Source organism: Venturia canescens, chromosome 9, assembly GCF_019457755.1.
Source record: "Venturia canescens isolate UGA chromosome 9, ASM1945775v1, whole genome shotgun sequence".
In the NCBI taxonomy this organism is placed as follows: Eukaryota; Metazoa; Arthropoda; class Insecta; order Hymenoptera; family Ichneumonidae; genus Venturia; species Venturia canescens.
The window spans coordinates 14674078-14698387 of record NC_057429.1 but is presented as its reverse complement, the minus strand read 5'-3'; the positions used below and the strand labels follow the sequence as shown (position 1 = coordinate 14698387).

At 37.6% G+C, this 24310-nt stretch overlaps 6 protein-coding genes across 6 annotated transcripts; all 6 read right to left on the bottom strand.

The window, feature by feature from the left end:
• Positions 1 to 375: 375 nt before the first annotated feature.
• LOC122415739 (gustatory receptor family protein 3-like) lies at positions 376 to 4682 on the bottom strand. Its single transcript, XM_043428153.1, has 11 exons — positions 4673 to 4682; positions 4514 to 4582; positions 3247 to 4426; positions 2918 to 3131; positions 2730 to 2835; positions 2459 to 2634; positions 2208 to 2367; positions 2034 to 2144; positions 1207 to 1386; positions 979 to 1137; positions 376 to 859 (listed from the first exon to the last, which is right to left on the bottom strand). Exons 3-11 carry the CDS (start codon positions 3302 to 3304, stop codon positions 797 to 799), a joined length of 1227 nt encoding a protein of 408 aa, XP_043284088.1. The 5' UTR covers positions 3305 to 4426; positions 4514 to 4582; positions 4673 to 4682; the 3' UTR covers positions 376 to 796.
• On the bottom strand, positions 4658 to 6065 carry LOC122416599 (uncharacterized). Its single transcript, XM_043429666.1, has 2 exons — positions 5031 to 6065; positions 4658 to 4967 (listed from the first exon to the last, which is right to left on the bottom strand). The coding sequence occupies exons 1-2, from the start codon at positions 5678 to 5680 to the stop codon at positions 4658 to 4660; spliced, it is 960 nt and encodes a 319-aa protein (XP_043285601.1). The 5' UTR covers positions 5681 to 6065.
• A 167-nt stretch (positions 6066 to 6232) lies between these two features.
• On the bottom strand, positions 6233 to 7318 carry LOC122416137 (uncharacterized). Its single transcript, XM_043428839.1, has 4 exons — positions 7055 to 7318; positions 6914 to 6982; positions 6762 to 6851; positions 6233 to 6395 (listed from the first exon to the last, which is right to left on the bottom strand). Exons 1-4 carry the CDS (start codon positions 7274 to 7276, stop codon positions 6315 to 6317), a joined length of 462 nt encoding a protein of 153 aa, XP_043284774.1. The 5' UTR covers positions 7277 to 7318; the 3' UTR covers positions 6233 to 6314.
• Positions 7319 to 14038: 6720 nt separating this feature from the next.
• Positions 14039 to 15412, bottom strand: LOC122415940 (uncharacterized). The gene is made up of 4 exons (XM_043428548.1): positions 14939 to 15412; positions 14672 to 14740; positions 14503 to 14592; positions 14039 to 14406 (listed from the first exon to the last, which is right to left on the bottom strand). Exons 1-4 carry the CDS (start codon positions 15305 to 15307, stop codon positions 14332 to 14334), a joined length of 603 nt encoding a protein of 200 aa, XP_043284483.1. The 5' UTR covers positions 15308 to 15412; the 3' UTR covers positions 14039 to 14331.
• An 869-nt stretch (positions 15413 to 16281) lies between these two features.
• Positions 16282 to 17694, bottom strand: LOC122415941 (putative gustatory receptor 2a). The gene is made up of 4 exons (XM_043428549.1): positions 17405 to 17694; positions 17139 to 17207; positions 16809 to 16898; positions 16282 to 16699 (listed from the first exon to the last, which is right to left on the bottom strand). Exons 1-4 carry the CDS (start codon positions 17561 to 17563, stop codon positions 16625 to 16627), a joined length of 393 nt encoding a protein of 130 aa, XP_043284484.1. The 5' UTR covers positions 17564 to 17694; the 3' UTR covers positions 16282 to 16624.
• Positions 17695 to 22112: 4418 nt separating this feature from the next.
• On the bottom strand, positions 22113 to 23933 carry LOC122416598 (putative gustatory receptor 28b). Its single transcript, XM_043429665.1, has 8 exons — positions 23824 to 23933; positions 23590 to 23692; positions 23325 to 23494; positions 23095 to 23254; positions 22919 to 23029; positions 22595 to 22774; positions 22358 to 22516; positions 22113 to 22285 (listed from the first exon to the last, which is right to left on the bottom strand). Exons 1-8 carry the CDS (start codon positions 23931 to 23933, stop codon positions 22199 to 22201), a joined length of 1080 nt encoding a protein of 359 aa, XP_043285600.1. The 3' UTR covers positions 22113 to 22198.
• Positions 23934 to 24310: the final 377 nt, after the last annotated feature.

Genomic DNA, 24310 nt, shown 5'->3' with positions numbered 1-24310 from the left:
TTTAATCGAGTAAAAAAATCAATTGAATCGTCCCTTTGTCATCAACGCCGTTGGCACTGTTGTAAAGCATTTCGTTTTATCCGTATTTTAATGAATTAAGAAATAATGGATTTCGCCCTGGTATACGATTCTCCAATGCGTGATATAAATTTGCAATTTTTAAATGAAACATTAGAAAATTTTTTACAATTTTTGAAACTCATCGAGCTTCTGTGGCTAAAATTAATTTCCGTTAATAATCCAACAAGTAACTTTTTCTCAACACGTGTGTTCCTCCCCTTAGTATTGGTCGTGACGTTGAACGATGCAAAAAAAAAGAGAAATAGACTAAAAGAAGCAGTAAGAGATCTTGGGATAATTGATGTTCGTGTGAAGTCACATTTTTCAAATTTATTTATTCATTTGTTTTTTGCTTCTCAAAAATGCACAGATCCAACGGTTAATCTTATGCAGACAAAAGATTCAGCAGGGGCACTCGATGTGCTTATCAACAATCATTTATTTAATTCCTTAGCGAACTCTTATGCAGTTAAAAAGTTTACTTTACGAAGAAACCAACACCAGAAAGTTCACGGTCCACATATTGATGAGAAGTTTGTATTTTTCTTGAACTTTCTTATCGAGTGGACTGTCTTTTCAATGTAGAACAGCGTTATCCATTTTGAGAATTCTTGAAAATGCGTTGTAACCTTTTACCAGGAATGAAAACACGTTCGGCACCGAACAACACTTGACTCACGAATTTTTGCGGTTCGAGCTTCACCAAATGTAAGGAAGAAGTTCTCAGACTCAAAAGTTACTCCAACTTCGGTTTGAATTGTATCAGAATAACCAAGTACGTAGTGATTTTTCCAATCATCTGTATTGAAATGAAATGAAAAAGTGGTCGAATCGATTGGTGAAGAATTTGGAGATTTTTTTTTCCCCATAAAATGACAAATGGCTGAGGATGTTTCATGCGAAAGCATATTTTCTTACGGTTTGCAAGAGCGTCGAGTCAACGGGGAAAAAACCACCGGCTGTGAACTGTAATTTTTGATGATGCAATTGTAACGAAAACGATTTGACAGCCTGGTACAATTCTGAATCTGTACTTTCGACCCGGATCTCGTGAATTAATTTTCCAGCGCGGACACTCTGCGAATCGAATGAACGTTCACATCTATCTTGTTGGCTGAATTCTGCCATATTTAAATTCGCATTTACCTGATGAGATGTCAAGTTACAGACTATAACAATCATTACTATTGGAACGCTGTGGTACAACTCCCAGTGGATGTAAGCAAAAATTTGGGATAAATCCGTCGGCCCAGCTCGCTGGACTTCGTAGAAAATATAATACAGAGTTGTGCTCACGACAATAAAAGCGACCATGACATTTATCACCTGCAATGATGGGAATTGCATCAGCGAATAAACCGAATTAAGGTAGTTCGATAGCTAAGTGTCATATAAAAAATAGGGTGCAGCCCTCTTCCTATGTAACATTATTCGTAGTGAAATATCTTCCAAAAATCATTCAGATTATCGTTAGTGATCAGTTAAAAAAATAAATGGTTACGATATTTTATAAAAATTTCATAATTGCTCGTGATTTTGGAATTTTTATATTTTTTCTTTTGCCACACGTCGCGAACCTTGAAATTCTCCCACTCAAATTCTCACATGATTTTTACTACAATAATTTTTTTCTCAAAAACTAGACGGTATATCATGTTTAAAAAATTTTTTTTTTTTTTTCAGAAGATATTCTAACACTGTTTTTTTAAATCGAAATCGTAAGAATCGTTCTCGAGTTGTTTCGACACGAATTTTTTGTTTGACGATTACCATGTGTTCAGATGGAGAAACCATAGAACTTTAACTTGCAATATCTGAAAAACTATACGGTTGAACTACTTTTTTAACAATCGAATTCGTTAGATTTTTCTGCGCGACATATTTTTTTCAAAATTTCCGTAAGAAATCGGGGTGTGCTATTGAACAACGTTAAAGCGAAGGATGACAAAAACATTTCAAATTCTATGACTCACCACGTTCCAGTCGAAGACACGATTTATTCGCTTCCCAACTGCACACATATTGTAGTGGATTTCGGATATGAAGCGTAATTGCTCGGCGCAAACGTCGGAAGTAACAAGAACCTGAGAAGGGGGAAACTTATCAGGCTCGAAAGTTCGAGATTATTCGACCGCAATGGAAGTTACCTTTGGCGAAGATGCATTGGCTCTTGTCACGACTGATCGTATTTTTTCATTCAGATTATAAAAGTTCAGTCCGAGTAATCCCACCAACGTAGCGAACACCGTGAAATCAATGATCTGGACGAACAGGCCAGCGTGCCAAAGTATGTACTCCGGTGACACACTAGCGAAGCGCGAAACAGTTGAGATCAGTTTGCTGGGAATGGCAATGATTATTTGGTGGGATTGAATGAAATGGAAATAAGCCCACTGACATGTTGTAGTAACGACGAATACCATAGATATCGTACGCTATGAAAAACAGCACAGCTAGAAGAGTCGTCCACACGCAAACTCGAATGATTTTAACGCAGGATTCGTGATAAGGTCGGCAATTCATTTTATTCAAAAATAAATCTTGCTCCGATATGGCGTTGATCGATTCTGACAGCTGGGTCGAATGAAAATGTTTTTTTATAACAAAAAGATCACTGTTTCTGGTTTAAAATTTCATTTTAACTTTAGCAGCTGTACAAAATTACTTGCCACGCTGAGTTGAGGTATCCGATAAACGGTGGATGCGAACATGCACGAAATATTGCCTATTGCTCGTACCAGAATCGTCGCCGAGGTTATGCGGAATGACTCTTTGCTGAAGAATAATAATGAAAAAACTACTCAGTTTTCAAGCTCCTGATAAAACTGTGATTTCGATGCTTTTCAAAAATAATAACCAGAAATGCTCATCGAAATTGATCATCACGTAAGTGAAATTTCCGATCCGTAGCACAAAAATGATCACGCTCAAAACAGCGAAGAGTTTATTGATTTCGTATCTTTTGATGCCCATTAATTCTCTTACTGTCATGGGAAACACTCCGAAAAAACGCCACAGCCATGCCACACTTTCCAGAATGTCGTAGAAATCGAAAAGTCGTGAACTCTCATCTGCATTTTGTGAAACAAAGAGTTCTACGATTAAGTGTCCTGATTATAAGTGACTTGAAATAAAAAAAAGTTTTAAAAACGCTCTCTCTCTCTCACTGACTCGCCATCCAATTACTTTGTGCTCTCTCGCTAATTGCATTATTCTTCAGAATTTCCGGTTGCTTTCTTAGCATATTTGACCCCTTCGTACCCACAAAAACTGCGCTAAAATGGAGCTTCTTTGAAACGTTGTTTTCTTGTTGCTGGCGGTAAAGCTTTTTTCTACTCGCGATGCACGCGGCTCAGAAAATGTTAGTAGTATGACGTGGCATCGATTCGTATATAAACAGAGAATTATCTTGAGAGCATTCAAGTTAATTCATGTTTTCCATTTATGAAAATTAAGTTCACACTGGCTTCCACGAACGCAGTAAATGTTTGGAAAATTTATTATCAATAACCGAGTCTTAGATGGAGAAGAAAAAATTTCAATCGATGGAAGTGACTCGCTCTATTTCACACGCACCGGATGACCATTTTGTTCCTCTCACGATTATTTTCCTCCAGTCGTTACGGCGTGAATTTCCAAATAACTTGTAACGGTTCGCCCCCTGTAGATACGAGTTTTTCTTGGCTGTTGTCCGAGTTATACATTCAGCAGAAAAACCAGATTAAGGACGCGCGCACAGATTTTACGACGGAACTACTTTTCTTATAATTAATTTCCTAACTAATTTTTCTCCCCTTCGAACATCCTTTCATTTCATTTTAGCTTTTCTTTTAAAAGACTTCCATATTTTCAAGATTTTTTTTTCAGAGCAGAGAAAGATTGATGGAACGTCACTCAAGTTGTTTTGGGGAAATCATTCAATTGACAATGGAACGTTATTTGCTCAGAGCAGTTTATCAGCTCGTGGCGAAATTGAGATTCCATTGATCATCATTCTAGAAAAGAAAATCTTCAAGCATCCTTCTTTGGAAGCAGGTCAAACTTTTTAAAAGAAACCATTTTGGTCACCATGCTGATCATCCAATTGGATCATTATCATAATGTACGTAATGATGAGGCTGCTGATCTGGATTTAAAAAATGAACAGGGTTTTAACATGAGAAGGAACAAGAGCAATGAGGTTCGGAAACAAATTTAAGGAAAATGAGAGATCAACGACTTTGGTAGCCTCCCATTTTTCTTCTGAGGTTTTCGGATGATAATTGTTAAAACTTGCCGTGTGGATCATCGACGATTTCATGTCGACAACACCAAACAGTTGAATGATTAAAGGCCTTCGAAGAAGCCCGAGCGATTCGATAGTTGCCTGTACGATAATAAATATTTTTTTTGTATTCTTCGAAGTGTATTGAGATTCTAAAACTACAATGTGCGGTAAAAAAGAAATTCTTACTCGCTGAAAATGCCTTTGAGATAAAGTTGAAGTGAAAAATTCATGAAGAACGTTTCCTGCTCGGTTGGCCTGCAAAGTCAACACGAAAAACCACACAAATATAGAGCCATTAACATGTTTGATAATTCACAAAAACTTTGTGAGCTAAAAAAACAAAACCTCTTGTCCTGTGGAATCAGCTACGGTGAGTAAGGTAATTAAGCCAATAATTTGACATATTTGCCAAACGTTCAGCGCCCAAAAATAAGTACCGTTTTTTTCCCACCAGAATTGTTCATATTTAATATTGAGCGAAATTACGTACAGGGCTGATGTCAATTCTAATATGTAAGCCGCCATAGCGAAATAGATTGGGACCGAAAGGAAATTTACGCCTGAAGTCGTCAGTTCAACGAGCTCGGACCGCAGTTGAATGTACGCGCTCAAGGAATCCGTTTCGTCAAGAAATTTTATTCTGAAAAACACAAAATTTATTTGATGATGGATGAAATTGAAAAACCTAAAATATGACACTAACCTTGACCTGTTTTTTCCATTTTTTTTGCGGATGGCCTGCCGGCCTAAATTGACTGAAGAAAGTTGACCGATCGCATCATTCAACAATCGGAAACGCTCCTTAACGAGGCTCATAGCAATGAAAAAAATGATCGTAAGATTCGGATAAATGATTCGTCCAAAATTGAATAGCAACCATGTCAAAAATTGATAAGTCGATGACTTCGAGTGCTGCAAATGTCCACAAACTAAGACACTGCCCCATGCCACATTACAAATGACCGCCAGAATCGTCCCGTTTTTCATGAGGTAACGAGGACCATCGCAAACCCCAAAAACGATACAAGCCTCTGAGAACTTATTGAATGACTTCTGTAAACTTCGGAATCGATTCTGGCGAAAAGCAAAGATCAACCAAGTCGTCACAGCCGTCAAGAATGCTGTACTCTTCGCCAAAATGTCTGCTACGAGAAACATCGTTGTTTGTCGAGGTTTTATAAACGCGAGACGATTTTTCATCGCTTTCATATAACAAAAAAATGAGACGGAGGCCAATGCTATCGAATAGAAGACACCGCTGTATGAAAAACGAAATTTTCCATTCTTACTTATCGCGAAAGGACACAAGCCAATCATTTTGAAAAATGTGTACAGAACCTTCGGCCTTGTCATTTGGATAGTGATTTTGTAATTTTTTCCACTATCTCAATTTTCACGGCACCATTTATAAATACTTCACTGAAGTTTATTACTTTGGATTTATTAATTTCTAAATTCAGAGTTTTTAAATAACGTTTTTCCAATTATGAGATATTTTGCACTCGAAGCTACACTGAAGATTTGCTTTATGTTGATATTCGCCATTTTTATTCCACGCCATTAACACGGATGCGTCGTTGCGCCGCGCTGAGAAAATGTATTGAACTCATCTATGACAGCTCGTTCGTTGGTTCAATTCATAAACTATGTTTTTGCATATAACACAACACATGCATTATGCGATTGGACGCAAGCGATTAAAACTGATAGATCATCGATCGTCTTCTAGGACATGTGGCAATTTTAGATAAAATAATGAAAATATAGAATCGAGACTTTGTCACTTACGAGTGTGGAGTGTTGGAGCAAAATATGAGCCATTTCCATTCAACGATCATTCGTTTTCCAAAAAGAATTTTTGGATCGCAACATTTTTCAATTGAATCACCTCGAAAATGTCCCAAATACATCGAATTAATCGTGCAGAATCTCGTAGCAATGTCCACCAGAGAAATGGATCTCGCGATGATTTTCTCAATCAGTCGGTTCAGTGGATAATGTCTTCTGCACTGTCTTGATCATCCAGCTGCATCATTATCGTAATGGATGTAAAGATGAGACTGCTGATCTGTGTGTTTAAAATTTATTTGAATTATCGTTATTCAAGTGTTGCTCCATTGAAAAATATTGATCAGTTTAATCCGTAGACACGAAACTCGTGCAAATTTGCACCCACGATAATTTCAAGTGTCTAGAACTTCCAAAATGGCCTCTCTTCAATTCGCCCATTTTTCTATAATAAAACTTGATTTTTCAATTTTTTAAATCATTGTAATCGATTACTAAGCATTGTTACCCCTGAAAAGTCCAAGTGCAAATTTGCATCAGTGCGGTGAATTTGTGTTAAAACAGGAATTGAATTAGGAACCTCGCGAGTAGGATAATAAGCTGATAAAGTCGTGGCAGGCCCTTGTAAGTGCTGAATAAAACATACCGTATAGATGGTCGAGAATTTTATGTCCAGTACACCGAAGAGTTGAATGACTAAAGGCCTTTGAAATAATCCAAGCGACTCCGTAGTTGACTGTACAGAAACGTTGAACTTTTATTCCCTTCAGTCCATCAGATGTGAATGGAGATACTCACCTTGTGAACGCAGATTCGTGGTGTACGTAAAGTCAAAAATTCGTGAAAAATGTTTCCCGTTCGGTTGGCCTGTAAATAAAGTATCAGAGAAAACTGATGGAGTTCAAGGATCACTACGAGTCGCAAAAACTTGGAGGAAACCTCTTGCTCGGTGGAATCTGGTATGGCGAATAAGGCGACAAATCCAATCACATGAAAAAGCTGCCAGCTTAGCAGTGCCACAGTGTAAACGTTATTTTCATCCGACCAGAGTTTGTCATGCTTAATGTTGAGAGAGATATCGTACGAGTTTGATGCTATTTCGAATGCGTAAGCAGCAATCGTGAGGTAAAGCGAAAATGAAAAAAATTGAACAACTGACATGGTCAGTTGCACCAGCTCGGAGCGTAGCTGAATATACTTGCTCATGAAACCTGATTCGTCCAGTGATAATTCGATTCTGAAAGGATGAACTGTTTAGCCAAAAATAGAGATTGATCAAAGTTACGAAAATTGATAGATTTTTCATAAAGGAAAGCGAACAACATATTTTTTGCATTTGCCTTGAATTATTTTGCTGCCACTTTCCACGAACGAAGAAGTGCTGCTTTCTACCGTCTCGGGAGAGATCGCTAATTGCTTCATTGAATGATTTGAAACGTTCTCGAATAAGGCTCATGGCCATTGAAAAAAAAATCATAAAATTCGGATACAGGAATCGTCCAAAATTGAATGGTATCCACATCAAGATTTTATAAGTCGGTTTCTTCAAGTTTATACTCAATCCAATACAGATTATGCTGCCCCATAAACAATTATGAATAGCAGCGAATATGATCCCCTTTCTGACGAGGTCAAAAGAAATGCCAGGAATTCCAAAAGCCATGCAAGTTTCAAAAAGTTTGTTAAACGATTTTTGTAAACTGCGCAATCCTTTTTGACGAAAACCGAAAGACATCCAAGTAAACACGACCATTGAGGCTTGGGAACTCTTTGCCAAAATGTCTGCTACGAGGGACATTGTAGTCTCTTGAGGTTTCGAGTATGAAATACGATTTTTCATGGCTTTTATGTAGCAAATAAAGTAGACGAATGTCAATACTATCGAGTACAATGCACCACCGTAAGAGTAACGAATTTTTCCATTTTCTTTCAACCCGAAAGGACACAGTCCGATCATTTTCCAAAACCCAAACAGAATCTTCAACACGATCATTGAGAAATGATAGAAAAACAGCTTCAATAACACTATTTATTTGTAACAATTCCAGGCATTGTTTTCGCACTTTTTCTATATCGAGACTCTTCATTTACAGCGTTTCCTTCACTTTAAACTCCATGAATGATTATCGAGATACTCTGCTGTTTTACTTTCACTCCATAAATGAGAACGACTCGACGAAATGATGGAGCGAATGTATTACGATGATATTAAACTCGTTCAGGCTTTTACATGAATTGCATATAAAGATATTTAATTTACGTGACTGGAGGGATGCAAAAGGAATTGACGAATCGATTGACTGCCTCGTGGAATGTGCAATGTTCGTGTTGATCGAGTGATAAAACGAATTGCGTGAACTCGTTGCTTGTGAGAATCGTATTATTCAAACAAAAATGACTTTTGCTTAGTTCTCGAGAATTGACTGTCGAGCTTAACGTTATATTTGGTACATTCAAGTCCCCTGCACACAGTTCTTGAATGAACAATGTTTGGTTTTGTATTCAATTGTTTTCCTTCTCTGCTGCTCAAATATCAGCGAGGTTATTTGGACGTTCGATGTCATCTAGTTGGAGCATCATTGTCGCATAAGCAGTGACGGTACTGGCGATCTGTTACAAATAATATTGAACTCTAAATTATCCGCGAAATATTTACAAAATTAAAAGATAACTCATGCTGGTTTTAAACATAAAAAACACGATTTTTGCACACAGCATAGCGACAGCAGACAAAACACTATTCCTACACTTTGTTACAGGCCAATAAGACTAACAATGGATGCATGATGCATGAGGTGAGTTTTCATAAAGAGAATTCTTCCATCGTGAATGTAGAATAATTTTACAAATAATCGACTCATTATCCTAGATGATACCATTTAATTGTTCAATGTACAGGGAAAATTGTGATACAATTGAATACTGCGGAGGTATGACAATAAAAAATGATTTATCATGGAATAATTATTTATATAATGGATTGCAGACGTACCAGGCAAAAGAGCTTTCCCAATTGGCACTGAAGTGTTTCTGATTTCTGCGGTTAGTTCGTTCTGCATCATGGTCAAATAGCACCATATAATTCTTATCGTGCCATGGATCTATGTCTTTGACAAGAATGATTGAATCGATATATCAGTCCAAAAAAATTGGTAATCAAAATTGAATGAGAAAACTTGGACATTATAAAAATTTGTATTTTTTAGATGTTTTGATTAATTTAAGTTTGGTTTTGACTTCAATCGTGCTTCTCCCCTGCTCGAGCAGTATCAGCAACATTCTTTTGGCGTTCCAAGTCATCTAACTGGAGCATGATTGTCGCATAAACGGTGACGCTCCCAGCAATCTGATACAAACGATATTTGTATTGAGGCAGAATAAAAAACTTGGTAAATTTTTTTCAATGAAGTCGAACATTATTATGGCGAACTTACCGCATATATTGACGATAGCTTTATAGGAAGGAGTCCGAAAAGCTTGGCTTCTAACGGATCTTGAAGCATCCGATACGACCATATTGTGGCCTACGATTGAAAAAACTAATTCCATAATTTCCATCAGAATCAACGACTATTTGAAATTGTTGAGTAAATCAGCTGCATTTCTACCGATTCGATGTTCCGCTTCGTTGGCTGTGATGTGATAACTTCGTGGAGAACGTTTCCGGTATTATTAGCCTGTTGGCAAAGAAAGGAATCGTTTTACAAAAACTTGATTGACTTCCGATCGTTAATTTATTTTGTTTTGTTTTTATGCAAATATGGAATAGGAACCTCGTTGATGGCACTTTCTGTAGTACAAAACTCGGCAATGAGACCAAAAACTTGGATGCTCAACCCAAATTGTAATACGACCAGAAGTCCGAGTGTTTCCAATTCCGAAAATCGGCCTTCTCTGATCCCGACACACATACCGTAGAAAATCGATGACATCTCAAACAAATGGACGCCCATTGTCGCATATAAGGAAGGTGATAGCAAATTGAAGATGTATCTGGTGAGCTCAACTAGTTCTGTGTGAACACGACCAAGAGTGGCTAAATGGTCCGAGACGAAGAAGCCTTCAGTTCTGAAATATTTTAAGCGTAAACTTACTCCGGGATGCTTGCATCGAATCGCGAAATCTCCGAGCTCGAAACGATTCGTTTTTCAAACATTAAATAATGACGATTTCGTGTTTATTTATTCAATTACTTGCCCTCGATCACAATATCGTTCGGATCTGATTGATTCTCTGATGGTGGCGATCGTTGTATCAAATTCTGAGATTTCCCGGAGGTTCTCGTTTATCACTCGAAACATATGGTGCACTGAGCGCATCAGACCGGTGTATAAAAAGATATAATTTGGAATAACTATGTGACCCAAAATGAAGGGTATCCAAATAAAATAGTCAATGTCCTTAGGCGGACGTACACTGCCAAGGAAAAAGAACAGCGACCACGTTGAGTTGAAAAAAACAACAATTCTGCTGCCCTTTTTAACGGAGTTGACAGGATTAGCGCAAATTCCAAGTTTTGCACAGGATTTCATGATATTTTGAAAAGATTTTTGCACACTGCCAAACCCTCGTTGGGAAAATGCAAATGTCAACCAAGTTATGACGATCATGCAGCACGCGGATGAGCCAGCAACCAAATCAGATATTTTTGCCATTGGGCTGCGTCTCGTTTCATAAACACTGACCCTTCTACTCTCGACTTTGACGAAACAAATGCTGTACGCGAAAGCCAGAGCGATTGAATAAAACAGACCGATGTAGGAGAAACGAATTATTTTTCTTCCATTCAAATGGTAAGGACACAGACCAATGATTTTCCACAAAACGAACACAATTTTTGCACACGGCATAGCGATGGTGAACGAAAAAAAATGTCAACTACCTGGTCACGAGCCGATAAGGCGAATGGGATATCAATGAGTGGAGTATTTAGAAAGGGATATTCATTTATCGTGGATGTAAAATGTTTGGATAACTCATTGACTCATTGTCCTGCAACAGTGAACATGCCATTTAATTATTCACCGTACTGGGAATATCGTGAATATCGTGAAGCAATCAAATACAGCGATGAGAAAAAATGATTAATCGTTGAATAATTATTTTGATAGTGAATTGGAGAGTTAGAGCAGTTATGGGAGACATTTTAATCGGCCTTCGAAGGCAGCCTGCGGCCTGTTATAATATTATAATATTATTGCCAAATTATAGTGAGAAGGAGCTAAAATTTTGAAAATTTAAAAAATCGAAAAAATGACTTCCCACGATGGGTTCGAAACACGTTTCACGCGATTCTGAGTCGAATGAGACAAAGTTGTAATGACTGAAAAAAAAAAATTTTCAAAGGCTATAGACTATGAAAAAGTTCCAAGGTTCAAAAATTTTGAAAATTTTCGAAAATTTCAAAAATCGAAAAAATGACCTCCCACGATGGGTGCGATACATGTTTCACGTGATTCTGAGTAGAATGAGACAAAGTTGTAATGACCAAAAAAAAAAAAAATTTTCGAAGGCTATAGACTATGAAAAATTCCAAGGTTCGAAAATTTTGAAAATTTTCGAAAATTTCAAAAATCGAAAAAAATGACTTCCCACGATGGGTTCGAAACACGTTTCACGCGATTCTGAGTCGAATGAGTCGCAGAAGTTGTAATGACCAAAAAAAAAAATTTTTGAAGGCTATAGACTTTGAAAAAGTTCCAAGGTTCGAAAATTTTCGAAAATTTCAAAAATCGAAAAAATGACCTCCCGATGGGTTTGAAACATCTTTCACGCGATTCTGAGTCGAATGAGACAAAGTTGTAATGACCGAAAAAAAGAAATTTTTCGAAGGCAGTAGACTTGGAAAAAATTCAGAGGTTCGAAAATTTTGAAAATTTTTGAAACTTTCTAACACCGAAAAAATGACCTTCAAATAGGTTTGAAACATGCTTCAACCAATTACTATATTTTCGAAAGTTTGAAGGTTGCAATTTGCTAAAGGCCACCTTCGTACTCTAATTTGAAGGCGGTACATTAAAAACAGAAGTGTTTTTTCCTGACTGTCAGTTCGTACCACATCGTCATCAAAATCACTGATTTATTTCCTCTGACTCAGTGAACATTTTGATCGTCGAACTGTATCATAATTGTAACGTAAATTACGACTGCACCAAGAATCTAGTTAACGAGAAGAAATATTTTCAAATTAATAAATACAACCTCAACTTCTACGACAAATTATTGTTAAAAACACCTTGCATAATAGTGAATATTTACTAGCTACCGTGGGTAGAATCGATAGCTTCACCCGAATTATACCCCACAAGGAAATAGTCAAATGTCGGTGCAGTAAACTGAGGGACAGAAGTGTTCCCTGCAATGATAGTGAATTCAAAATGGAAGTCGAAAACAAATTGAAACGACCCTAGAAATATATGAAAATTTTCAAAATTTTGTCTCCACTTTTATTATTCGTAATTTCGAACGTTTTTTACGCTTTGATTCCAGGAGTAGTTTTTTTTCATTACCATGCATGTGTCTCTTTTCGTGTTTGCGCTTAGTAGCACTTGGTGGAGAACTGTTCCAGCTCGATTGGCCTGCTCGATATGTAACCCATGAGGTTTTGCAGAAATCGTCATCGTTCCACACAAAAGCATACGAATCACCAGTTTTTGTTATTTTTTTAAATTTTATAATGGAAAAATATTCAAATTATGTGATTCATACAAATGGTTGTTGACCGCACTAGGACGACTTTTATAAATTGGTTATAAGCACCTCGTCTACAGTTGATTCAGAAATGACCACGAGTACCACGGTCTGGACTGTGCGGAGAGCAAGCCAAAAACTGACGAGTAAAAATGATCCGCATACCTCGGAGCTCCAAACTGCTCTGTCTTTGACCATCATACCCATAATGTACAGATTCGAAGCCATGAAATAAATGTGGCTGAGAATTACCAAAATGATGGATAAACTGAAGAAATGTGCAATCTTTCTCGTAAGAGTCACCAAATCCCCATGAATTTGACCGTACATTTGCAGTGGAGCAGGGCCAACTTCGGGCTTTGTTGGTTTCTGAAGTTTTTGGAGAGTTCGCACCTCCAACGTGATATTGCCCGGTAAATCGTTAATGCTTTCATTCAACAGATGAAAAATGTCTTTTACTGTCAGGAGAGAATTGGCGAACACAATGACTGCGTTGTGGGTAATAATAAGTGGAATTTGGAAAGGAACCCAGACGTCGTAAAGATATGTTCTAGTATCGTAGAAGAGCACGTGATTTAAACCGTAGAGTATGAACCAAAATGTATTCAGAAGAATCGTAGAATTGTTCCATCTTCGTATAGAATCTCCGGATTTTGAATAAATTCGATAAATCCTCAGACTCGACTCGATAACTTCAACCTTTCCAACGATTTCCTGTAGTTCGTTTTGCCGAAATGCGAAGAACAACCAAGAAGTGACGATCGTGAGAAACTCCATCGATAATCCCAAGTAATCGGCCGTTGATGTCGATGAAGTTTTGTGTGGGTGGCCCAAACAATCACGAACTGCGACGATTCGAGAGTACAGAAATGTATACGTCATTGTTAAAGTCACGGGGTAGAATAATTCTCCTTTTTTGTTAAATTCAATGCCATTTTCGACGAATACCACTGGGCATATACCGAGAATTTTCCAGTACATGTAAACCCATTTTGGGAACCAGAAACCATCGTAATTTTTTTTTTTAGCACCGAACGCACCCTCGTGTCGAGTATTTAATTGCGACGTTGTTTCACACTTGTCATTTATTTGAAAATCAACTTTTTTGGCAATCAGATTTTTTCAATTTTACACCCTTTTCTTCGGGGTTTTTTCTGAGGTACGAGAAAGGAAAAACCTTCCTCTGCAATTCTTACAGTTTATGATCCGTTGTTACATTTGTACCTCTCACAACATTCCGCTCTTATAAATAGTAAATTGATGCACTCTCTTTTATCGTTCCTGTCATGACGTTTTAGCTGAAGAAGCCGTTACTAGAGAATATCGTAGCGATATGAAACCATGTAATGAAGGTCGACCGACGGTTTTTTTGAACGAATTACTATTCACAGAATATACTCATGATTCTAGATAGAAAATGCTTTTTAATCGTTCGCTGTACAAGATTTATCGTGATGTCATCAAATATAACGAAGATGAATTGCAGAAGAGACTCCCCAATTGGCTCTGAAGTTTTCGTCTCTGTTCTATTTCGTCGCTTGCAGATCTATGCCGTCGAATTGCATCATAATCGTTATATAACTTACGACTGTGCCAAAAATCTAATTTAATATTTATGAATTATTAGTAGAAACACGAAAATGACAAGAAATTTATGAATTTATGAATATGGGACATTGGTGAATTTGAATATGTACCGTGTGCACTATTGAGAGCCTCATACAAAGTAAACCCCATAAGGAAATAGTCAGATGTCCGTGCAGTAAACCAAGAGACAAAAGTTGTCCCTGTAGAGACAAAAAAGTCTGAGTAGAATCAGATTACAAATGAAATTATTGCGCAGTATGTCGATTATTTAAAAATTACCGTATTTACGTAACTGTCCGCAATTGAACTCAAGAGCAATTGATGTACGACTGTTCCAGCTCGATTGGCCTGTTCAGTATGAAACAAATGAAATTTTGTACATTTTTACAATTTCGATAATAGTCTTAAGTAGCTTTTATTACATAGAAATGGAGTTTCGAAATGGGGAGTCAAAATTAATCGAAAAGCAATAATTTACAAAAAATCGAAACGATTCATTATTTAAGATATTTTGTGACTACTCATTGGGTTTTTGTATAAAAACACCTCGTTGGCGATTGCATCAGTAATGCTCATAAGAACCACGGTCTCTGCCAAGTGAAATATGAACCAAGCACTCAGCACCGCCAGTGCTAGGTTGTCCCTCAATTTCCAAGATTCTTCATTCGATAGGATCATAGCAATGATGTAGAGATCTGAAGCCATTAAAATGAGGTGACCGAGAAGTGCTAGAATGATGCACGGACTGAAGAACTGAACAATCTTTTTCGTGAGTGTCACCAAATCTGAATGTATTTGAGCGTACATCTGTAGTGGATTTGATTTGGCGAAAGATTCGTGGCTACAATTGAATGTTGATTCGATTATAAGCTGACGGGGAAAAGTACAAAGTGACTCTGAAAAGTTTGTTTTCATGACACGACCAACCTCGTGTGCTGCGAAGGTTTCCGAATGCGCTCAGAAAACTTTAGTTGTAATTGAGATTCGCTGGACAATTCGTTGATTTTTTCGTTCAAAATGTGAAAAATGTTCTTCATCGCTAGAAGAGAGTTCGCAAATATGACAACCAGATTGTGGCCAACGCCTCGGGGAACATTGAAAGGAATCCAAACTTCGTACCGAAGTTTGATATCGTCGTAGAGAGCGAACTACTCGAAGCAGAAGAGAATAACCCAAATTGAGTTGACAAGTATTACAGAAATTTTTAATTTCCGAACAACCTCCTCATAATACTGGTCGATCCCAAAACCATTCAAAGTAACATCAATTAATTTGAACGTTTCGATGAGTTCGCGTAATTCGTTTTGACGAAATGCGAAAAGTAACCAAGTTGTGACGATCATGAGAAACTCGAAGGTTAATCCAAAAAAATCGGCGGTTACTGTCACCGAAATTTCGTCGAGCCGTAAATAGATTCGGCCTGCTATGAGTCGATAGTACAAAAATATGAGTATCAGTGACGATAACACGGCGTGGACTAAACCCTCTTTTTTGTAAATAATTATGTCGTTTCCGACAAAAACTATCGGACACAGACCGATAACTTTCCAGAAAATGTACACCCACTTGGGCAATTTGAATCCCTTTTTATTTTTCGACGTTGCTTTTGAACACACCATTATAATATTATCGCTTCACCACGATAAGAATTAAAGTTCACAATTTTTCCACGAGCAGTTCTATTCTCAAATGGATTTTTAAGCTCCTTTTCAACTTTAAGTTATTCCTTATTTTTTATTAAGGCACAAGAGAAAACGACGTTCGAGGTTCGCTTCGAGTTACAATCTTGCACGTTTTACCCCTTCGATAACTATTCACCTTTGTAACAATCAATCGATGCACTTTTCTTCGTTATTTCTTTTCCGTCACGGTACAACCGACAGGATCAATATAGTGAGGCATCACAGGGGTACCAATTCGTCAAATTACAGATGGACAATAAGGTTGAGTGCAATATCTATAAAACCCAAGAGACCCATATACAGTGTTCCTCTGCTAGTATGTTCCCAGGGTTCTAAATTATAAATTATTCAATGAGCAGAATTTCCATTGCTGTAGTAAAAGGACGAACTACGAATGCTTCGTATTGCTGTTTGAACAAACTTTTTTTTCAAGGCTTTAAAAAAAATGTTGTTAATTGATAGATAATATAATTATTGAGAAAGACGTCATGGTATTTCGACTTTCCAATAGTTTCTGAGGCACTGGTTCCTTCGGAATTCAAAATTCGTTTCAACTCCCCTGCTGAAAATTTTCATCATCCAACTGCATCATGATGGTTATGTAAGTTATCACTGTTCCAAGAATCTGGTGGAGGGAATAAAAGCAATAAATTGAAAAATCCAAAGCTCGAATATTGTGAAGGACGTCAATCTGAGGACTGTCATAGATCCCAAAAATATATGTTAACGTTTACCGTGTATACGACCGAGAGTTTCATCCGAACCAAACCCCACAACGAAATGTTCAGATGTGTGTGCAGCAAACGAAGAGACAGCAGTTGTCCCTGGAGCGATATAAAAAACGAAAAAGTTGAAATCGATACATTTCACTGAAAATCAAAATACGCTGACTTCGAATTATAGAAAAGCAATAAAGAAACGTTTATAAAAAAAAAAAAAAAAAAAAAATCATACGACCATGTGTCCGAAAATGAAATATATAAATAGTCCACACTATTTTCATTCGTATTTTTATTATCCTGCCAATGCCAAATCAGTGAAGAAATTTTTATCTGAAAAGTTACCGCGTTTGTGTGATTTTCCGTGTTTGCCGCTGTAAGCATTCGGTGCAGAAATTCCCCAGTCCGGTTTGCCTGTTGAGCAGAAAATATATGGAATATTCCGGCGAAATATTTGTATTGGAAATAAAAACGAATTAATTTTTCAGAAGCAAATCAGCGTATAGAATTTATCCACCGAATTTTGACAGTCCCGACATGTTTCGGTTCAAAAGATCAAATGAATTTTGATATTGCTTGAAAGCTGCATCTTTTTAGTAAGTCATAAGCACCTCGTTGACAGTTGAATCAGAAATGGCCACCAGCGTCACAGTCTCGATGAGGTGGAAAGCTAGCCAAGCTGCGATGACCATAAATGGTGCATATACTTCGGAGCTCCAAACGTCTTTGTCTTTCACCATAATACAGAGCATGTAGAGATCTGAAGTCATTGAATACAAGTGGCCAAGGATTGCCAGAATAATGCACAGACTGAAGAAGTGTACTATTTTTTTTGTAACAGTCACCAGTTTCGAATGGATTTGACCGTAAATTTCGAGCGAAGTAGATTGCGCTTGCAGTCCCATCGATTTCCGGAGCCTCTGAAGAGATTTTGGCTCGAGTGAAGAATCCCGCGGTAAGTTTTCAATAGCGTTATTCAAAAGGTGGAAAATGTTTTTTATCGTCAGGAGAGAATTCGCGAACATGACGACTACGTTGTGGCTGACGATGCGTGGAATATTGAAAGGAATCCAGACGTTGTATTGGAATGTTTCAATATTGTAAATAAACATATGATCACAACCGTAAAGCACCGACCAGAGTAAATTCATGGAAATCGTAGAAATTTCTAATCTTCTTATGAAATCCTGGACATTTGGCTCGATCCCGGCAATATTTAGGGACACTCGAATGAACTTAGCCATTTCGATAATTCCTCGTAACTCATTCTGTCGGAAAGCAAAGAACAACCAAGACACGATGATCGTCAGGAATTCCATCGATAATCCCAAAAAATCAGCAGTTATCGTCGCCGAACTTTCTTGTGGCTGGCTCAAGAAAACGCGAGCTATGACAACGCGAGAGTACAACGATATATATGTGAGTATAAGGAACACGGCGTAGAATAATCCTCCTTTTGTGTAAATCAGAATTTTCTTTTCGACGAACGTTGCAGGACATAGACCGAGAATTTTCCAAAATATGTACACCCATTTTGGTAACCAGAAACTATCATTACTTTTCAATGTTGTCATCGTAACATTTAACGTGCCTCACGAAAACACTATTTTAGTATTGTCATTTATTGCAACAGTAGAAATCTACACGTTATTTTTCGAACAATTTTTTTATTTCATGTTTTATCTTTTTTGCGCATGATTTTTTCGATAAAATCCAAGATGAAAAACGGACATTCTTGGCTCAGTTCACAATGCAGTATTACACCCTTTCGATACATTTTGCACACACAAACGGTAGATTGATGCACTTTATTTTATTATCTCTCAGTCAGCATTCGAGTTGTTGAAGCCGACATTGAAGGGCGTTACAAATTCATCGAATCGATAACGGGTAATATTTCTCTTGAGTTAGCAGAATAGAAATAGAAGAGTACTTTTTTATGACGTTCTAGATTAAATCTTGAAGGCATTTATTAAAGAAACTTTTGATATATTTAAAAAGAAAAGTTTATAAGTGAATATTAAGCTAGCGATGAGAGAGGAAATATTTTGTGCGCTTCTTTAACTTTGGTAATCGTCCATTTGAATCAACAGAATACAGTAGGCAACGATGAGCCCGAAAATCTGAAAAAAATTATTAGATTTCGTACATTTACAATGTGACAGAAACGTGAAACGTTAGTGGTTGATATTACGAGGAAAAATGGACTTGCCCTGTAGAGCACGAAATATTTCAGTTGGATCACACCAAAAAGATCCAAGGTCAAAGGTTCCTGGAGCAGCCGCAGAGACCAGATCATGACCTGTAAGAAAACAACGACAATTTCGAAATCATAAAAACCTAAGGAATGTTATAATTACCGAATCATTGTTTTTTCTTGTTGGTTTTGAAATTAGTGCTGCGTGAAGAATGATGCTAGCTCGATTTGCCTGTGAAAATTAGATTCCACTTTTACAAAGGGAATAAAGAGAATAAGAAGGTATGAGTGTGTGCCTTTTGATGGTGCAATAAGACATAAAAGGAGACCTCTTCGGTGGCAGAATCGGCGATACCGATCTCAGCAATCATTGTAAATATGTGAATGAAAAACCACACGGCAAGTATCATGTAGCCTGCCAAATGTCCTCGTATGAGAAAAATTCCGGTTACCACAGCGTAAGACAAACTGTAGATAATGGACGAGAGTTGAACCAAATGGACCATCAGCAGAACGTACAAAGAGGGTGATAAGAAGTCAATGACGGATTTCGTAAGGTCGAGCATTTCTGTATGGATTCGACCAAGCGCACTGAGAGGATCCGATGCAACGAGGGATTCGATCCTATAATACAAAGTGATGTTGCTAACTTTTACGTGGATAAAAAAATTAGAAAAACATGTGCGTGAGAATTTTTAGAACAAAAGTACAGGAAAATAATTAAAATTGAAGAGAAAATTGGAATTCTTTACTTGCCTTGTTTTCCTCAGTCTTCTATTTCGTCCCAATCGATCAGTCGACAATGTCGTTGCATCTGATTCAACGATTTCTCGTAATTTGCAATTGAACGACCGAAATTGGTCGCGTATAAGAGTCGCAATACCAACGTAAAGTACAACGAAATTCGGCTGTACACAGTGGAAAGTACAGAAGAAATACGAAAGAACGATTTTCATGTTTTTCGAAGGATAAATAATGTCATGCAAGTAGAAAGGGAACCATATAGCGGTCCCGATCGCTGCGAGGTATTGAGTTTTCTTCAGTACATTACTGTGAGTTTGTGGAATACCAAGTAATTTGCAATTCTCGATGACTCTGACGAATGACTTTTGTATAGCACACAACTGTTTTTGACGAATGCCAAATGATATCCAGATTGTGATCATCATCGCACATTCCAGTGTGTGTCCGATCACGTCGGCTATTTTATTCATCGTAGTTTGATATCTGAGAAAAAAATTCGTCTTGTGTGCTGCGATGTGTGTGAAACACACAAAGTACAAAAACGAAATCAACACTGACTGGAAAACGCCGAAATGTGACACGCGAATCGTCTTCCAATTTTTCAAACCGAAAGGACAAATACCGATAATTCGCCAGAAAATATACAATATTTTCCACGCCATCGTGGTCACGAGCATGTGAAAAAAGAAATGACACACTGCGTAGATATTTATCGTGAGACTACAATGTTTCCGTAAACATTAAATGGTCGACCTTCAACAATCGATTTTATCGAATACTGCGTTCGAAATATAAAATGGCGGCACAGTTGATGTTGTTATTAAATTATGATTAAGAGCTCCACAATCGGAATGATCGAATGGCAGGACTTGTGGAACTTGAGAGTTTTATTCGATTTTAAGGCGTTTTTACCTTCTTATTATCTATAATCTACTAAAATTAGTGGTGCGCACTCGTTTTTGTTATTCATTATTTCACTGAATATTTCCTCGAATATTTCGATAAGTTCGATATCCAAACAACTGTTTAAGTCAATTCAAACAATTTGAATTGATAAAGCCAAATAAAGAAATCTTTACTAGATTTTATAGTAGAATTCAACGATGTTATTAATCAGGGAATTGCAGCATGATTACGAAATACGTCGTCGCCGTTGTTATCACCTGCGGATGAAATTCCCACTGTAAGTGGTAGTTTCCTTAACGTTGATAAAAGTAAAATGTTTCAACTGTCGCTTAAACATCGAATCCTTCAACTCACACTGTACACCAAGAAATGATCTGCCTTAACGAACCCCAGGAGAGGAATTGTAGCTTTGTTTTGCAGCAGGTCGAGAAAAACGATGTCGAGTCCCTAAGAAATTCGATATTATTATTCCCAACTCAAGGATATTTTGATAGTCGAATTCGCCTGGATTGCCTGAATGTTATTACAAAGTTGGCCATTACTCGGGACTGCATGGAGTAGATTTCCTGTGTAGAGTTAGCCTGAAATGGAGAATGCTTCAATGGTCGCAAGAGAGACTCAGAATAATACTGATCGAGTGAAACTTTCGGGTCAAAGGCCTTTCCACAAGCAAAATATAAGAAATTTATTGATTTCAAAAAAATTCGACTTTTACCTCATCGCTCGTGGATCCGCAGACGTTGGAAATGACACACATCACTAGAACTGGTACAGTCACGCAAAAAGACATGTGTAACATGTGAAAATTTCCCAGTCTTTCAAGCAACGATATGCAATATGAATACAGCAAGTAAGACTGAATAAATTCGAGATGGAATTTAACAATACGAGTGGAGCAAAGTGTTTTTCGATGAGGTGGATCGCGTATCTCAGTTCTTGGTGTAATCGGCACATTGAAGAGATTGTTTGACGGAGTCCATAACTAGAGCGAAGGAATTGATTGATTAATTTATAAGCTTAATGTACGGAAAAATGGACACAAAAATTGGATGGGCACCTCGATTTTTCTCCAGTTCTCGACGAAGCTTGGCTCAGTCCATTACACCGTCGAGCGTCGAAATCAACGGTGGCGCAATTTCTGATTTTTTCGTTGCGATCGTGAAGCTTTTTTTTGGATTGCACCATGCCCAAGGGACGTTTCCAGGACGTTGGGGAAATGGGGAAACTTGTTGCGATGGAAATCTTTAATTGTTCATCACCAAAAATGATCGTGCAAATGATCGACACGAAAATCTGAATACGAATGCACATAAAAAAACTAATAGTATTACCCATCGATGACATGGTTCGACGCGTTATTTTCATGGTGGGCGAAGAATTGAACAGAATTCAATTTTCTTTTATTTTCATTTGCAGTTTTAATTTATTAAGGCCAGCACATCTGAATGTCGATCTTAACGAATGTGAGAGCTCATTTTTTCTCATGCTGACTTCTACAAGATTCTACAAAAACATTGATGGTTGAAATGTTATTTCGTTCTCGAGAACATTAATCACCTCATTTCCTCGTTGATCCACCAAGATCGTCTAAATTTGGTTGGAATTGGATGAGAATGACCAAATACGTGGTTATTTTTTCGACCATCTGAGAAAGAAAAATGGCGAAATTACGAGCGTAATCTACAGGAATATTTTTTTTTTCGATGAGTAATCGTACCGTTTGTAACAGAGCTGAATTGAGTGGGAATAATCCACCGGCAGAAAATTCGAGTTTCTGATGATGCAGTTGTAGAGAAAAGGATTTGATGGCGTCGTACATTCGTGAATCCGTTTTTTCCACTCGAACCTCGTGGATCAATTTACCCGCATATGTTCCCTGTGAAAAAACTACCTTCGTGCTTATTTCCTGTCATCAATCTCAATCGGTGAATAAGAATTGAGTGTTTTTTACTACCTGACGACGCGTCCAATTGCAAATGATTACGATAACGACGGTCGGAGCACTTTGCATAAATTCCCAATGGATGTAGGAAACGATTTGAACCACGTTCGTTTTGCCAGGACGTTCGACTTCGAAGAATATGTAATAAAGCGTTGTGCTCAACACTATGAAAGCAGACGTCACACTGACGACCTGAAATTTCAATGCGAATTCAAAATGTCTGCAGAATCGAGAGTCCAGATAATCCAAAATGTGCAGGTTGCTGAAACGAAGCTGGTCTCGGTGGCAGGCAGGTGGTTTATTTAACACAAAACTTAGTACACCTGATCAACTCACCACGTTCCAATTGAAGAGAGAATTCACTCGTTTGCCAATTGCACAAGTATTGAAATGCGCCTTCGAAAGGGCACGTAAACTTTCGGCACAAACATCTGACGTGATTAGAACCTGAAATTCAAATTCGTTTCCAAAACATACGTAAAAGGTCTGCTGTAGTGTCAACAAACTGTAACCTCTGGTGAGGATGCATTGGCCCTCGTAACGACACTACTCAGTTTCTCATTTATAGAAGAAAACTTTAATCCGAGCCAGCCAACGAGTACGACTAGTATCGTCAAATCCAAAATTTGTGCCGTTAATGGAACCGTCCAAAGAATCCAGCGAAGTGATAAACTAAATAAAGAAAAACACGTAAACGATAATCTCTCGTCAGATAACGATCTTTTGTACACTCAATACCGACTCTTTTACGGGTGATCTGTAAAATTCATAAGCCATGAGAACCATCAGAATGATGAGGGTGGTCCAAATGTATTTTCGAATTGATTTAGCACTGCTCTCGTAATTAATTCGACAGCCGATTTTTTCCAAAATTACATCTTGATCCGATATTTCGTTGAGAGTTTCCGTCAACTGTCAAAGTAAATTGAAGCCATTTTCTCTGCCCAGGAGTAAGAAAAATAATATTCTAGGAGTAGAAACTGATGAAAGTTTCACAATCGTGTTACCTCCTTAGAGCGAACGGCACGCCAAAAGTTGGTGTGGATCATGCAAAGTAAACTTGCTACAGTTCGTATCGCTGTTGTTATCGAAGTCATGGGCACGTGATGTCTATTTTGGAATATGCGAGTGTAAACATTTAGTATCGCGACACCGCCTACAATCGGCTCGTAAATTTTTTCAAAGGGTCATTATGACTAAAAATCATCATAATTATACGTGTCATGATTTTTTACTGTGACCTGGCAAATTTTCCAAATTGCTGAACTCCGTAATAAAAATTCATCGAGCAAGCGAGTATCAGTAGTGAACTGTACGTGGCGTAAAATTTGTCTAATTTGTATCTCTCCATGCCAATGGGCCCCGCGACTACCACTGGGAATATACCAACTGACCGCCAGATCCATGCAACGCGTTCCAAAACTCCATAAAAATTGTGAATTCTTGGCCTTCCATACAACGTTGGAGAATCAAGCACTGTAATTGTTTTTATTTTACAGAATTATTTATAATAGTTTTTTATAGTTATTTTTATATTTGATGAAGTAAAAAAACAATCGATTGACTTCGATTTTTTTATAGAATATAGTCGAAGGTTTTACAAGAATTGTGAAAAACTTTACTGACTCGTGACCCAAGGATTACGGAGTTCTGACACTTTTGATGAGCTCTTCGACGACGGAGGTTTTTCCTTAACTATAATGCTCGGATTTATACACTCACGCTTTC

What these genes read in the sequence shown, in the direction of transcription:
- LOC122415739 (XM_043428153.1), bottom strand. Translation starts at nt 3,304, where the DNA reads ATGCTAAGAAAGCAACCGGAAATTCTGAAGAATAATGCAATTAGCGAG. An exon ending in AATTTCGATGAGCATTTCTG is followed by an intron (nt 2,836 to 2,917) that starts GTTATTATTTTT and finishes ATTATTCTTCAG; the next exon opens with CAAAGAGTCATTCCGCATAA. An exon ending in CCAATGCATCTTCGCCAAAG is followed by an intron (nt 2,145 to 2,207) that starts GTAACTTCCATT and finishes CCCCCTTCTCAG; the next exon opens with GTTCTTGTTACTTCCGACGT.
- LOC122416599 (XM_043429666.1), bottom strand. Translation starts at nt 5,680, where the DNA reads ATGACAAGGCCGAAGGTTCTGTACACATTTTTCAAAATGATTGGCTTG. An exon ending in AATGGAAAAAACAGGTCAAG is followed by an intron (nt 4,968 to 5,030) that starts GTTAGTGTCATA and finishes TGTGTTTTTCAG; the next exon opens with AATAAAATTTCTTGACGAAA.
- LOC122416137 (XM_043428839.1), bottom strand. Translation starts at nt 7,276, where the DNA reads ATGTCAGTTGTTCAATTTTTTTCATTTTCGCTTTACCTCACGATTGCT. An exon ending in CAGATTCCACCGAGCAAGAG is followed by an intron (nt 6,983 to 7,054) that starts GTTTCCTCCAAG and finishes CTTTATTTACAG; the next exon opens with GCCAACCGAACGGGAAACAT. An exon ending in CACGAATCTGCGTTCACAAG is followed by an intron (nt 6,852 to 6,913) that starts GTGAGTATCTCC and finishes GTTTCTGTACAG; the next exon opens with TCAACTACGGAGTCGCTTGG.
- LOC122415940 (XM_043428548.1), bottom strand. Translation starts at nt 15,307, where the DNA reads ATGAAAACAAACTTTTCAGAGTCACTTTGTACTTTTCCCCGTCAGCTT. An exon ending in CGGACAGTTACGTAAATACG is followed by an intron (nt 14,593 to 14,671) that starts GTAATTTTTAAA and finishes TTGTCTCTACAG; the next exon opens with GGACAACTTTTGTCTCTTGG. An exon ending in GGCTCTCAATAGTGCACACG is followed by an intron (nt 14,407 to 14,502) that starts GTACATATTCAA and finishes ATATTAAATTAG; the next exon opens with ATTTTTGGCACAGTCGTAAG.
- LOC122415941 (XM_043428549.1), bottom strand. Translation starts at nt 17,563, where the DNA reads ATGACTTCAGATCTCTACATGCTCTGTATTATGGTGAAAGACAAAGAC. An exon ending in CTGATTCAACTGTCAACGAG is followed by an intron (nt 17,208 to 17,404) that starts GTGCTTATGACT and finishes TCTGCTCAACAG; the next exon opens with GCAAACCGGACTGGGGAATT. An exon ending in AACTCTCGGTCGTATACACG is followed by an intron (nt 16,700 to 16,808) that starts GTAAACGTTAAC and finishes TCCCTCCACCAG; the next exon opens with ATTCTTGGAACAGTGATAAC.
- LOC122416598 (XM_043429665.1), bottom strand. Translation starts at nt 23,933, where the DNA reads ATGGAGAGATACAAATTAGACAAATTTTACGCCACGTACAGTTCACTA. An exon ending in CAATTTGGAAAATTTGCCAG is followed by an intron (nt 23,693 to 23,823) that starts GTCACAGTAAAA and finishes ATTCCAAAATAG; the next exon opens with ACATCACGTGCCCATGACTT. An exon ending in GTGCCGTTCGCTCTAAGGAG is followed by an intron (nt 23,495 to 23,589) that starts GTAACACGATTG and finishes TTACTTTGACAG; the next exon opens with TTGACGGAAACTCTCAACGA.